Source organism: Pleuronectes platessa, chromosome 20, assembly GCF_947347685.1.
Source record: "Pleuronectes platessa chromosome 20, fPlePla1.1, whole genome shotgun sequence".
Classification (NCBI taxonomy): Eukaryota; Metazoa; Chordata; class Actinopteri; order Pleuronectiformes; family Pleuronectidae; genus Pleuronectes; species Pleuronectes platessa.
This window is the reverse complement of record NC_070645.1, coordinates 974235-990403: the sequence shown is the minus strand read 5'-3', so window position 1 is coordinate 990403 and position 16169 is coordinate 974235. Positions and strand designations below refer to the sequence as shown.

At 42.1% G+C, this 16169-nt stretch overlaps 1 protein-coding gene across 2 annotated transcripts in view; it reads left to right on the top strand.

The window, feature by feature from the left end:
• Positions 1–15493, top strand: part of dtx3la (deltex E3 ubiquitin ligase 3L a) — a 36651-nt gene extending 21158 nt beyond the window's left edge. The window contains exons 4-6 of one of the 2 annotated variants that reach the window (XM_053413076.1): positions 9853–10061; positions 12846–12911; positions 14108–15493. In XM_053413076.1, the coding sequence (XP_053269051.1) occupies positions 9853–10061; positions 12846–12911; positions 14108–14177 (345 nt within the window). In that variant the 3' untranslated portion in view covers positions 14178–15493. The remainder of the gene's footprint in view (positions 1–9852; positions 10062–12845; positions 12912–14107) is intronic. The other variant, XM_053413077.1, reaches the window with a different exon arrangement.
• Positions 15494–16169: the final 676 nt, after the last annotated feature.

The window sequence follows — 16169 nt, the reverse complement described above, 5'->3', positions numbered from 1 at the left end:
ATTTGCCTGGTTAGCTCAGTCTAAGGCTAGCCGGCTACCGTCGACATGCTAGTCGCCGGTGCTAACGGCTAGCGCTGCCCAGCCGGATGGTCGCGATCTTTACCATGAACTAGAGGTAAGTAACCTTGGAACTATACAACAACAAAAACCTATTGCTTTATCTATCATCATAATCATATGCTAACATTTTTTTTACATGTAATTGTTATAAAAGTTACCGTTTATTTAACACATCTAATGAACAGATTGAAGCAAGTTAACTACAAAGTTGTGTGTTTGGTTGTGACTTGATTTTTAATTTTAATAAGTTAATATCAATAAGCTACATGTGTAAGTTGCATGTTACGGTAACAATGTTTTCACAAATGTTCTGATACAGGCTGGTATATCCACCATTACTATTGCACCTCGTTTATTTAGCCTGTTATGGAATTTTAGAGGGAATTAGACAGTTTAGACAGTTCTCATATTAATTATATAATTATATTTTCACACTGAGGGAAGTGGGGAGACTTGATTTGGACCGATATCAACAGATCTGTGGGAGATTATCACCTTGAATATTACAGATGAGGTAGAAATACATTTTATCTATTTGTAAAATGTTTTATTTATGTCAGTACTTATATCCAAAGCGACTTAAAATATGTGCATTTAACCATGAGGGTACAAACCCAGAGCCCAGTACATCGGTTCTGTCTGACATCTGTGGTGCTTCATACACAACACAAAAAATTCTTTAATAGTGAGTTTCTTCTTTTCATTAGATGAAGCACTGCAGCACCTGATGTCCTCAGCAGCAACATGGTGGAGATCAGCAGCTTCAGGCTGGTCAACATGAGGACGACCTGCACCAGCTTCATGTTTTCCTCTCTTTACTAAAGACGGCCTGCAACTGTTTAGAGTTGGCAGTCATTGCTAAGTGTCATGGATAAAGGAGTTAATTTCTATATTCATTATGGTTGGTTAAAAAATTGACACTTATTAGAAAAATGTTTATCTTTTGCTTTCTGATTTGATACACTTTAGATAAGAACCCAATGTTTTATTTTTCTTCTTTGCCATAAGAGACCGAAAACGGTCATCACAGCTGTGTCCTTCAGGCTCGTCCATCCCTAATAAAATGATAGGAAACATTAAAGTGTGGCATTATTGTAGAGGAAGTGTTACGTATGAACAAAGGTTGTATCCATATTTTCTGTGGATATTCAACTATGTATTTGAATATGCTTTTGGATTAAACTGTGCACTACCAAGACAATGAATTATGGAGTTATTTCACATTAAAAGTAGGGATGCACCGATATGGAAATTCTTGGCCGATACCGATACCGATATTTAAAATAACAATCTGGCCGATAGCCGATACCGATACCGATATTTGTTTATTTTCTTTTTGTTGTTATTCATTCACCCTTTTGTGCCAGAAAAATAATTAAATCATTATTTAAAAAGCACTATTCATCACTCTTATCTTTTAATGAGCACAAATTGAATCAGATTTATGAAACAATCTCTGATTTAACTAAACTTTATTTAACAGAGACATATTAGACCCATTTTACCGCAAGTTGAAATGGTTCCTTGGGATCTTAATGAAATGTCTGTAACATATTTTGGTCAAAATACCACAAGGATAATTTAAAACAGCACCTTTTTACCCTGTCTAAAACAGCCCTGTTAAAGTATCATTATAGAGAACGCTCTTCTCATTGATTTACGGTAGCAGTATTGCCCGTTTATTAGATGTGTTACGGCTTCTGTGTGTATAACGTATGTTGTCAATTCCCTTGTTACCTGTGCATGAGACGGATGAATGGAGCCGATGCACATGAGAATAAAGTACTTAAACAGACGCTACGCTCATACTTTTTACGCCAAGTTACACTGCGTGAGTCAAGATAACTTAACAAGCCCTCCTCAGTTTTACCTGTTTTGAGTGTCGGGCAGAAATCACATCGCGTAGACACCCAACGTGGCCCTTCGCAATGCTGTTTTAATTAAACAGTCGGATTCCCCTGGTCCGCACCAGTTCTCAGTCAGCTGCTAGGCGCCAGCCGGAGGGTTCCCCCAGCGGTCGCCGTAGCTGAGGTGATCCGCGAGAAGGGCCCGACACGCGTCCAGAGTGGCCGCCGCTGACCGCGTACCCAGTCCCCTCCCCGCCTTCCGCGCCGGCGCCGTGAGGTGCCACCGGATGAGGACCTCCCGGGGCCGCACACTGAGCCTCCGGCGGCGCGGAGAGGAGGGCGACGGAGCGACTGCTCCCCCAGCCGCGGCACGTGCCCAGCGGTTTTACCACAAATATGAACATCGGCCAATGATATCGGTGAAAGTCAAGTTTATTACCGATAAGCCGATATCAGTAAACGAGGCGAATATCGGCCGCTACCGATGTTCGGCCGATATATCGGTGCATCCCTAATTAAAAGTATTGCATATATTATTTAATCCAGTATGTATTATGTGCAATACTTTGCTTTGATTGTTTGTAAGTAATGAAAACAGGTCTGTACCTGGAGTCAAGATGACTCTCAGTGTTCAGTCTGGTTGGATTCCAGTTGTGTCTCATGTTGGGCATCCTAAAGGAACATTCAACACAAATACACAGATATGTAAAGTCATACATGTGCCAGGTTAACTCCTTAACAGACTTTTACATGGTAACAATTCTACCCCTCTAAAGTTGAATCACTTTTTAAACACATATGCACTAAGAAGACCACAAGGCCAGGTGGTATCCTTGCATTCCTCTTCAAAATATTTGCAGAAGAGCTTTCACTTGCATGGTGCCCAATCTTCCAGAAAGATGTGGATTCACACACTACCAGAGTTTGTTATTTTAAGCCTTAGGTGCAGCACTCAAGTCTAAACTGACTGAATGTGAAATCAGTGTGGAGAGCACTGACCACTGTCATAGAATTACTGATCTAGTCAGATTGTTTTATTGAAAATCGTATATATGGTAAATTACAGCACACTTGTAATAACAGTTGTCCATTCAAATCGCTGTCTGCTGGAGGTGCACTGGTGAGCACATAGTCATCATAGTCATGTCAGACAGGGAGCACCTCCCAGCTCCTTTACCTGTTGTACTGTACCTGAAAATTGTTGAGGTTAAAAACCATCTGTCCCTGCAGAAAAAATATGACTTGTCTTCAGACAAAAACTAAAAAACTTGTCTGACCCAACCCACAATCTTCACCCAGAGTTCCAGCCTTTACCTTCTGTCAGAAGATTGAGGGTCCCCTAGTGTAAGATGAACCGTTATAAATGCTCATTTCTGTCCATGTCTGTTAAACTCCTCGAGAACAATATGTAATAAGGGATCTGCAATAAGTCCCCTCATTGGCAAAAATTTGTATAAAAGGTCCCACAATATGTCACAGATATTTTTTTTTGTTAGGGCCCGAGCACCGAATGGCCCGAGGCCCTATTGAAATTGTAAGGATTATTCTTATTAGGGCCCGTGCACCGAATGGTGAGAGGCCCTATAAAAATTTCGACCAACGTTTGCAAGAAGTACGAAACCCATAAAAGTAATTATATTCTGAAGTAATTTGAAATAGGCGTGGCAAAATGACTAAACAGAGCCACATACAGAAAGCTCCCTCAGTTAGCTTTCACCGATCATAACGAAAAATAAGGACAGTGTTGTATCATGACCAGATGCAAAATAAAGTATCTTAAGTCTTAATGAAATGTCTGTAAAAAAATTTGGCCAAAATACCACAAGGATAATTTAAAACAGCACCCTTTTTACCCTGTCTAAAAGAGCCCTCCTCAGATTGACCTGTTTTGAGTCCCCCCCCTCTCACCGCCCCCGCCACACACACACACACACACACACACACACACACACACACACACACACACACACACACACACACACACACACACACACACACACACACACACTAACACACACAGACACAGACAAAGGGATCGTGGAGGGAATACAGCTCTGGAGGCTAACACTGCTGTAACTTTTGTGGCGAAATGCACTTAAATCCCCGGGTATGAGCTTATTTTAAAGCGAACGACGGAGGCGGCAACGAGCTGCTGGTGACCGGCACTGGTTCGTGCAGCTCGGGGTGCGTGGAGCAAATCTGTACGGACCACAAAAGCTATAAGGCGCAGCTCTCTCCCCGCGGGTGCTACAACCTAGACCTAGTTTGGTCTTGATCTTTATTTTTTTTTACGTGTCGAATATGTAATCATTTTCCCTCTCAGTACTGCTTTGGCTGTTTCCCATATTAGGGTCGATGAGGTGATTGCTGAGTCATTGGTTTCCATATAAAACGTCCATTCTCTCTTGAAATTGGAATTAATTTGGCGTTGTACCCATGTTGCGCCCTGCATTCTGGTCGTTTGTGGGGCCCAAAGTCCTTGATAGAGGCGGCCTACTGGAGATGGACAACGTTGGTTACATTCTGTGAAGCAAAGACATAGCTGAAGGTCCATCCCCAGGAAATTTTGGTTTAAGTAGATGTTATTTCCTGCATTCTAGTGGATTTTGGCGTGGTATGCTAAAGATGTGCAATACCTGAACTTATTCTGATTCATGTTCATCTGGTCATGACTTGTAGGGCCTTCTAAACTTGAGCTGAACATTCAACCAGAAAACTATTGTTGTGCCTCAATGACTGTCTATGTACCACAATATAGCCTAATTAATAGACCTGTGTTTAAGATTTGACCAAGGTAGGTTGATTGACATTTTGCAAAGGTATTCAACAAATTCTTAACTTAAAACCTAACCTATATTTTTAATAATTGTATTCTTAAGAGTAGTTAACGATTAATATTCAGCAAGAAATGAAACAAGATTAGTTAGGGAGAATTATTTTTCATTATTCAAAGATAAATGCTATGTGAGCAGCCTAAATAAGAAACTATATGATGTTTTGAGCATGCAGTATACCACGAGGTTAACAAGGTGCTCTCCTGCTGCTTTTTTATGACAGCTGAGTTTACATTCACCACACAAAATCAAGTTCACACGCACAAACACAAACAAAATTTTAAGTTTAAGAGAGTGAGTACTTAATTGAACCACATGTATTTAACATACCTAGTCTCTGCTCAGATTGGAGATGAAGATTTTCTTCAGCGATAGATTCTCTTCCCGAGTTTCTCCCACGGCTGTCTTTGTAAATATTCTTCTGTCACTAACTTCGGGACTACTATACTCTTTGGGGTAAATAAGATGTCTATGTGTGACGGTCTCTGTTTTGCACTGCTGCTTTATTTATTCACTTCATTCAGTCAGGCTTAATGGAAACAGTTGAACTTGTTTTTGTAAAATATAAGTGACAAACAGCCACAGTCATCTACAAGAGAAAGTTTCATATTACTAAAGAAGTTTTATACACTAAATTAACCGTTAGCAACTAACTTAAAAAATAATAGACAGAGCGACTACCTACCCACAGCGCAAGCATCTGCTTCTGAGATAAAAACAAAGTGCACCACACCTAATCCCTCAGAAGTTCCCGCTGTGGGTTTTCAAAATAAGACAAATACGGCTAAATAAAAGACATACATCAAAAACTGTGAATGCAGTCCCACTTTGAACAGGATTTAACATATTTACACCGTTACATATGCAGCGAATAGGATTACAGATGCCGTCGGGGAGTTTGAAAAGAAACGAACGCGTCTCGCCCCAAAATCTGATTTTCTTTTTGACGTGAGAAATTGGATGTGGCGTGAGTGCGTGTGAAAACATGCAAAAGCGTGTGTCACACGGCGAAAGCATGAGAGTTGGCAGCGCTATATCCTTATTAATTGTTCCATTAATAAGGACATAGCGTCTTTCTTGGTCTGTTATGGTATATTTGTGGATTAGTGGTGTGGTTTTATCAATCGCAATTGAGACGCCTCTTTTTTTGCAGTTGTACTTGGCAAAGTATATTCAGTTGAATTGCAGCTTTTTTAACATTTTGTGTTCACTGTCTGATAATTTGGTTTCTTGAAGTAAACTTGTTAATGCCATGTACTTTCCAGGTGACAGATTTAAGTGCTGTGACCACTGGATTTGCTTTTTAGATTTGGTACAGTTATCAACTTCTTGATTTGTTTTGATCTTCCCGGACAAGGGGGATGTGATACCAGGGGAGGGGGGAGGAAAGCAGACAAGCAGAATGAAAACAATAAGAGTTAGTGAAGACAAACAAAGACAGACTAAGACAAAGACACATAAATACATCATGTGCAAAAATGTAACAGTGGTACATTAATCAGAGACAATTTGGTGTAAACTGGTTGTTCAGGTTTAGCTTTCCGGTGTTATCCATCAATCTCCCTATCCACCGCTAATAGACAGACAGACACAAGCAGACATACATTTTTTCAATTTTTAGCGTTTCAATTTGTGACTGTGTATTCCAGAATGGCCTTAAGTTCTTTTACGTCTGCGTAAAGTATTTCCAGAATTGACAGTTTATTGTTTATGAATTTTTCAAGTGCAAAAGCCTCTAGATCAGTGATGGTTGATGGCTTCCATGCTGCAACTGCCTTCTTTAAATCCCACCAAAGATTTTCAATCAAATTTGAATCTGGTGACTGTGAATGCCACTCCAGTACATTCCAGGATCTTTTTCTCAACCAAGCTTTGGTGGACTTGGAAGTTTTGCTTTTGATCATTGTCTTGCTGGAAAGTCCAATGATCACCAAGGTTTAATTTGTGAACAGAAGGAATCAAATTCCTCTTTAAAATGGCCTGGTATTTCTGTGAATCCATGATGCCATGTACACAATAAATATTGCTAGTTCATGCCGCAGAAAAACATGACATCATCTTTGACCAACCTCCATGCTGGACTGTGAGGATGGTATTCTTCTGGTCCTAAGTCTGGCCTCACACGCCAGACATACCGCTGGTCCATACGTCCAAACAGTTCCAGTTTGGTTTCATCAGTCCATAGAACTGTCACCCAAAACTCAGTAGTCTTATCCAAATTCCTCCTGGCATATTCTAGTCGACTTTTGATGTTCCTTGTGGTCAAGAGCTGAGTGTGTCTTGAAGCCGGCCATGAAGTCCTTTTTTATTCAGTGCACGTCTTATAGTTGCCACTGACGCACTTGTACCAGCCTTCATCAGGTCATCCTGTAGGTGTCTTGCAGTCACACAGGGGTTTATCTGAGTTGTTCTGACTAAGTTGCTGAGGGTCCTTGATAAAATGTTGGGCTTTCTTCCACGGCCAGGCAGGTTTGAAGCTGCTCCATCAGTTTTAAACTTCCTTATATATTCCAAATTGTGTCTCTTGGAATATAATTTTTTAGGGGAAATCTTCTTCTACCCAAGGCCTTTCAGGTGTGATGAAATAACCTCCTCTCTCAGCTTTTGTGGAAGCTCCTTTGTCTTTCCCATGATTGCAACTCACCTTGAATACCTTCATGGGTGGGGTTTATATATGCATCACAGCTGAAGCAAATAAAGGATAAGTATAGAGTTCCCAAAGGCTTAATAATGTTTCAACTCAACTTTAAGACCAAAAAACTGTCAGACGGCTTTAAAAACAACAATATTATATAGGGGTTGAATAATTGTGACATGGCTATCTTAACAAAATATACTGCTACACACAAGTACTACATCATGCATTTTCCGTGTTGATTTTCTGTATCACTCAACTCATAAAGAAGTCATCCGAAGCAGAATCTGTCTCATTAATAAAACAGGAACACTAACAAATAACACTGGTGACAAGGTGCACGGAGAACAAGGAAGGATAAGCAGAAACGTGTAGAACAACAAACGAACCGACAAAGGGCTTAGGGAACACAGAGGCTTAAATAGAGACACAGGGAAGGCTAGGGTAACTAGCCACAGGTGCAACACATGAGGGCTGGGAAAGACAATCACCGAGACAGGAAGTTACACACCCGAGAAGCTGGAAACAACACACAAGGAAGGAGAGACTACAAAATAAAACAGGAAACAGAACACACAAGGAGAAACAGAGTGCACACATGAAAACAACAGAGATCTAACAGTTAACAGAAAACACTTTTACAAAATTGTAACTGTCAGACCGTTACAAAATAGCCACTTTAGTCTGTTGCATGTTCAAATATTCTTATAAAGGAGTGTGTGTTGAAGTAAATAGGATGGTTTCGTGAATCGTGGATATTTCATAGTATTGTTATCGAATACAAAATGTTTGGTATCGTGACATCCCTATTTTGAATAAGATGTAATTCTTTCTGACAAGTGTATATTGACCTACTGTACTCTAGATGAGAGAAAATTAAAGCATGTATTACTATCTAATTGCTCTTTGATTAAATTTAGCTGAATTAGTAGTTGCATAAAACATGAATGGGTAACCTTTTAAACATGTTTGTTAAGGCTGAGGTCGCTATAAAAAATATAAGGCTTTCGCAGTTTTGGTCGACAGCTTTGGACGGAAAGCCAAGATATTTAGCCGAATAAGTATTAACTGTCACATGGCCAATACAATCAACCTCAATCTTGTCCATAATTAGCTGCATACATTTTTAGGATATGTGGCAGTTGAGCTTGCCACGGGGTTCTCCAATACACAGCCAGAGACGAACATGTTGCTTGACCACATCTTGTATTAATCAGCACACACACTTGATCAAAACATAAACTTAAATCACACACAACGTTACAAGCTTTTCAGCTTCGTTCCGGCTTCTCTCAGGTTCCTCCTTCTGAGCCTCTGAGGCGCCTTGAGGCAGCGAAGACGCTGCCCTTTAAAGTGTGAGGATCAATCAGCTAACAGCTCTCAACTGCGCTGATTGATCCCCCCCCTCCCCTCCCCACGGAACCAGGAGAGGGAGCCAGCCCATCCCCGAGCCGCTCCGGAGGTCGAGCCGATGTGCGTCGTTCTCTGTAGGGTCTTTCGGAGGCTGGGAAGGTGGGCGATGCTGCCCTGCTGCCCTGGCTACCGGCCCAAGGCATGTACATGGGACAGGGTCTGCAGGCGTCGGCCTCTCCGCCGACGGGGGACATGGGACAGGGACTGCAGGCGTCCGCTCTCCGCCGTCACGGGTCAAGGGACAGGTGCTGCGCAGGTGTCGACCTTTCCGTCGACGGGGAACACGGGACAGGGGCTGCAGGGGACGCTGGCTTCACTGCCCTCCTGGGTGCCGGAACAGGGGGCGTGGGGACAGGAACCGGAGGATCTGCGACCTCCACCAGCCTCAGCGCTGCGCGAGGGCGCGGAATCGGCGGCGCGCCGACCGCTGGCTTCTCCGGAGCTTGGCGGGGACGCGGAATCGGAGCCCCGCTCTCAGTCACCTCTGCATGCAATGTGGTAGGCTGGAGAAGGAGCGGGTCTTCCAGCATCGCCTCCCTCTCCACCTGCCTAAGGATCGCCTCCAGCTCCCGTCTGTAGGCCGCTCCCTCCTCCCAGTACTCGGCCACCACGTCCTCCATCATACGGAACAGCTCCCACTCCGCCTTCTGGTCCTCGTCTCTGACTGTGTAGAGCCCCACGTTGGGCTCCAGTGTGGCAGTGGTGCTTGCCACGGGGCTCTCCATTACACAGCCAGAGACGAACATGTTGCTTGACCACATCTTTTATTAATCACCACACACACGTGATCAAAACATAAACTTAAATCACACACAACGTTACAAGCTTTTCAGCTTTGTTCCGGCTTCTCTCAGGTTCCTCCTTCTGAGGCTCTGAGGCGCGTTGAGGCAGCGAAGACGCGGCCCTTTTAAGTGTGAGGATCAATCAGCTCTGTGGTGCAGGTGAGGGTGGTGCTCTCCCCGCCCCCTCACCTCCACAGGGTATTTGTCACAAATGCAGTTGTTGACATTAAGTTGGCAAAATTGTACATACCCTGAAAATAACCTAACTTCTCTGCCTGCAGGAAAAACATCCTCACCCTGGCCAACCATATTCAGGTCTGCATCTCTGTGCTTACCTGCCTGACAACCTTGATGGCGGGAAGGTTTTCAAGCTGCTGGACAAGGCCTTTCATCAGCAGCTCTTGTTCACTGTTGCTGCTTGTAAAGATGGAGGGGACATGGTCAACTCTTCCATCCCCCTAAAAATACAAGCAGATGGAGGGAACCATGTGTAAGTTAATATTGCAAAATCATGGTGTAAATGATGCTGTTTGGATTCAAATTTAAATGTTGGGGCTTGAGGACACTTAGATGACACCTCAAGAGCAGTATAGAGGAATTTCTTATTTTTGGAGTCCAAAAACCATTTGTGGAATCAAACGCTTTACCCACCCCTCAATTGGCATAGTGATAATGATTCAATTGAAATTTTTCGGTGAACCATCCCTTTAAGGGCAGTACATTATCCGAGTGGTCAAGTTTGGGTTGTCTACTAGAGGCCTGGGAGTTTGAGGGTTCTGTGCAGTGTTTAAGCACTAGTCTGAAGATCAGTGTTGTGCATGAACGCGTTCAAAAGAACGCGTTCATTGAACACGTTAGTTTTTATGAGAACGATGAACTGAACGCAACTCAATGACAAATAATGAATTTGAACGGTGAACACGTTCATATTATCTGAGGTCTAGCTTAAACGTTACGGGATGTTTCCTTCTCCTGAGGAGAGACGCTGTCTAACGCAGGGTTTACACTGATGGTTTTGGCGTCGAGGAATCAAACTGAAAAATTATTTAAAACGATATTAAGGACATATTTGATGTAATATAAATGATCAAAAATATATCACATACTTTGTATTCCCCTTCTGTTGCCTTGAGTTTTAATTTTCCCAATCACATAATTAAATGTACCCTGGCCCATACAGTACAGCCACACAAGCAGTCATATAGATAAAAAGAAAGAGATGGGGGGGATGTTGATCAATCAATCAATTAATCAATCAAGAAATGGAAAGGAAGTTTATTGAATTTTACGTGTATAGTTAGTCCTCTCTTCAGCTCCTTGGCAACCCCTATGTCTGGTTGGTTAGCAATCAGCTCTTTGTCTCCTTTAAGGTTACATTAACCATCAGTTATGACAGCATCCATGAGGAGGAAAATTATAGTACTGGACTGCACTACATTTCTCCCCCATGGAGAAGAAAATTGGAAGCAAAGATCAAGAACGTCCATACTTACAGTTCTTTCCATATTTGTCTTGCTTTAGTGGACTATATTATCAGTATGTCCTGGTTACATTCGAGTCACTAGCATTAGCAACAGCATTCAATAGCATGGAGACCATTATAGGAGACTTACCCTGACAGGGCTTCAAAACCCAATCTACTCTTTCAATGGTGGCAACACTACCCAGTAACAGTGGCAAAACAGCAAAGAGATTAAACAACATTCCAGTTGAAATTTACGGATGCATTTTTACCTAAACTTCTAAGAGAATATATTGCATTTACCTCCACTGCATTGGTCAAATTTCAAAATGTCTTAAATTGACTGCTTAATTGGAGTGTTACAGCTTCACAAGCGTTTCTAACCATATACAATGACAAACTCAAGTAAAGAAAACGTTGTTTATTTAACTTCTGAGATAAAAAAAGACAGGCAAGACGTCAAAACCAGATTATCAGTCAGAAAAGCCAACAAATCTGAAAGGGACATGCGAAAAGGAAACCAGAATCCAAAAAGGCAATCAACAGGTCAGGAACAGACAGGCAAAAATCATGGGACAGACAAGAGCAGAGAAACATGTGGGATAGATCCTTAAAGACTGGGGAAGGCGAAGGTGGACACCGGTTGGTGTTGCGCTGGTAAGGTCAGAGGAACACATGAGCATTGAGCGTGCCTGAATCCAGGTGCGCCAACACGAGGGGATAAGAGGTAACCCCTAGAAACACTGGAACGGGGAGAGGCCTGTGGCTCAGCTGTGGAATGTGTTAAGCGCATATTTAACTCCCAGATAAGCTGTTTGGGACAGGAGGAAGGATTGCAGAATTTTTTTTTTAAGATGCATTTATTCGTCCCAAACACATGCACAGTCTTGCAAAGGCACACTCATGCAGGTAGGGAAATTTAATCTCTGCTTTTGACCCATCTGGTGCAGTACACACAGAGCAGTGAGCAGCCATGTACGGCGCTCGGGGAGCAGATGTTGGGGGAGTAAGGTGCCTTCCTCAGGGGCACTAGACAGGGTAGGGAGACTCTTGGATTTTTGGACAGATCAATCCAGGTTCGTCTTTTGTTGTCTCTCCGTGGAGTCGAACCAGAGACGAACCAGAGACCTTCTCTGCCCATAGTCCAAGTTTCTGCCACTAGACCACCGCCTCTCCGAGACCACCGCCTCTCCCAAAATGAGAGAGAGCGTGGTGCAGTCTCCATCTCCTGGTTCATCTGTTCTGTTTGACCATTTGACTGAGAGTGAAATCACTAGGTCAAACTGATGGAGGTTCCCAGGAGCGTTACGGGACTCAGACCAGAAACAAGCGATAAATTGGGGCCAAGAGACAATGTCACTGGGGATGCCATGCAGACGAAATACATGATTGAGCATAATCTCAACAGTTTCTTTGTCAGAGGTTAGTTTGGGTAAGGGGATGAATTGGGTAGTCGTGGAAAAGCAGTGTACAAAAGTGAGGATGACTCTGTTACTATCAGAGGGGGAATGTCCAGTGACGGAATCCAGGGAGATGTGAGATGTGTCACCCTCCCTAATACGAATAAAGCTTAGTGAAAATGGTGGCTCCCTGCAACAGTTCAAGAGCAGTGGCAATGAGTGGGAGGGGTTACCTGTTTTTAACAGTGACGTCGTTGAGACCTCTGTCGTCAATACAGGGCCGGAGGGTCTTGTCCTTTTTTTCCACAAAAAAGAATCCTGCTCCAGCTGGAGATGAGGATGGGTGGATGATCCAAGCTGCTAATGACTATTTTATATATTTCTTCATGGACCTTGTCTCTGGGGCTGATAGCGTGAAGAAACGACCCTTGAGAGATGTGGAGCCAGGAAGAAGGTCGATGGCGCAATCACAGGAGCGGTAAGGAGGACTTGTTGAACACCTCTTTGGGATCCAAATATTCAGGGGGAACTACTTATGGGGCAGATAACTCTGGGGAAACAGTGCGGTTGTACATGGAGGGACAGGAATAATTAGGGAACACAGCATATTAGAAGTTACTCCACTGCAATATAGCCCCTGTCTCCCAGTCTATGTAAGGGAAAACAGCCGGTTCATGGAGACGTCCGTCAATGCAGATGACGAGGGTAACCATAGCCACCAGGAGCTCCCGTACCGCCAACTCATCCTTAAGGCCTTCAGACCGTTCATTTTAATAGGCATCAAACATCGAGGGTGCGTTCCACTTACTCTCTGCTGCAACAGCTCAGAATTTAATGTAGTAGCCGGCCACCATACGCCTGCTGGGTGAGATTAAGTAGACCCTCTGCAGCCTCTCTACTGGGAGTGGTGCTGTCAAAAACCTTATGTAGCTCAGCAGAGAACGACTGAACTGTGGCACAGGAAGAAGATTGTCTCTCCCACTCAGCGGTTATCCATTCCTTGGCTCGGCCAGAGAGGAGTGATATAATGATTTTTCGGTAGGGTAGGAGGAAGGCTGGAGCTAGAATGTGAGGGAACACTGGACCAGGAATGACAAAAAGTCTCCGGGAGACCCTGAATAACATTCTGGGCCTAGTTATTGTGCCTCTGAAGCCGGAGATGAATGAGCCCGCGGAGCAGCAGCACGCTCTGAGATGGTCATGGACAAACTCCAAGCTGTTCTCAAAGCGAATGGAGACTTTCTGCAAAACCCCAGGGCAGATTGTGGCTTGTGGGAGGGACTGGATCTGAAATGACAGGAGAACAGAGACAGGATCAAAACAATGCATGGCAGACTAGGCTCTGACAATTTGACCTGGTCTTGTTTATTATTTTCAATTGAATAAATTAGATGCTTGGTGTCTGTGATACCAAAAATGCCAAAATTACTGTATTTAAGCAGCAAAATAAAAAACATCCAGATAAAACTTGACACAAGATTTGTTTGTATAACATTTTAAGGTAAACACTGCATACATTAAGGCTGTATGTATTATGTTTGGGCTCCAGATCTTTGCTGGATTAAAACTTTTGTATCGTCAAAGTTAGTGGTACGGGAGCATGAGGGAGAAACACTTTATGAACTACTGCTCCACCTGAATGTAATCGTCTCTTTGAAATTTGTGTTTTCTCAGTGAATGCTATCCAGACTCGGACTACCTGAAAACTGTGAGAAAACTCCTGAAGAATAATGGCACTGAATGACACACAATACACACTGCTGGATGAAGGCATAGTAAAGTGAACCCCTGGAAAGTCAAACAATCTATTCTATTCTATTCACTTTATGGACTAGATTTTTTGATTCTTAATTATCATATAGTACTGACAGAGAGGTGTCTGATTGAGCCCAGATTTATTCTGCAGTAAGATTTATACAGCCAGAGATATCAGCCATTTCCAAATTGCACACTTTAGGCCTGTAAAGCAAATAATTTGCCAATATGATTGACAAGCTTTCATAGTAAAAATATTCAATATTCAATTTGATAGTTTAGTAGTTTTTGCAATCCTTCTAAAAATTAAATAAACAAAAGACATGGGTGAAAAAATAACCTCCATTGCAAAAGGTTATAAGCTCTAAAAGCTAAAACTAAGCTAAAATGACTCCGCTTCTGGCAATGTGAAAAGAGATGATAACCTTTTAGCAAGTTTACTTATTTTCAAAAAACAAAAAAAAAGTATTGAAACTTCACAAACACAATTCAAAATGCCAACAAGACTTATCCACAGCGTAAAGTAGGAGGATGAGTGGCCACACATTATAAGATGAAATGATATACAGAAAACAGTAATTTCCTTTGGTCTATGGATTCAGGTCTTTCTATTCACATAACTCACAACAAACTTTAGTATACTAAAATACCGCAGGTCATATTTGATTCCCAGCATCTCGAAAGGTATCTTCCATCTACAGACAAAAGCATAAATCTCTCTATTGATAAAACATCCTTTTTCACCCAACATAACAACTTCAGAAAAACAGTGTTGTCCACATAGAAATAAAGGGAGGGTCAACCCTGACCGATTTCACCATAATGCCTTTACTTGCCCATATCAAAGGTGATTGAACAGTATCTTGATGTTGTATTAGTGTGTCAGGAATATTTCCAAGGAGACATAGAAGTAGATTTGCAAACACCTGATTCTCTAATGCTGTGTATCTCAAATGTATTTCATTCACACTGGCATTGAAGCCAGGTACCCATGTGAGTTATACATTGGAGACACTCAGATTTATACTTGTGACGTCTATTACTTTGAATATATATGTTTTTGTTAATTAATATAATTTATATGGTTATGGGTTTTATATTATACATATTGTTTTATAAGCACGTTTTTACTTGTATTGAAAAGTGCTATACATTTAACGTTATTATGATTATTATCTCTACATTTGTCTGATGTACACCAAGATGTTAACCATGCCAGTTTGTCCAGATGCAAATTAACATCTTTGAATAACATGTTTGTGCTCTTTATAGTCAAAAATAAAATGTCCAATCGGTTAGAATCTATGATTTCCAGTGAGTTGGTTTTCTTGTAGGCATAATGTCTGGCCTAAGTATTTTAGAAATCCTTATTTGAAAACTGATATTAAGCTTTCAAAGATTACAATGTTTTAAAAGTTTCCATTCTCAGATATCATTCTATTATTCCCACAGTGGAAAATGTGGCCTTCTACACTATGCTGATAAGTCAAGGTCAGGGGTGGCTCCTGGGGTGACATAGGCGGTTGCCTAGGGCATAAAATGCCGAGAGGGTGGCACAAGAGACTGATTTATCATGACGTGACACATGCAATATAAACCAATACATTCACATCACAACATTATCCTCCAAGGCTGGCCGCCTCCTTTCTGCGCCCATGTTAAATAATTGGGCTTTTCGCACCAGCAGCGTAGTGTAGCGAAGCGCAGCAGCCGGCTCAGATCTACAGCAATGGTTTCGGGGTCTGTTCTATATATTTCGCTCGCCGCGAGCATATCGGGCCGGAAAACACACTGAAAATTGATTTTAAACGATATAAGTGATATATTATATACATGAATATATACGCATCCCATACTCTTGATTTCTCCGCTGTTCGGGAGTTTCATTTCCCAGATTTTTTCCCCCACATGATGAAATTTCACCATCTTCAATTATGTAGTTAATCCACACATTTGTCAGTTGTGTCTAAACAGACAGACA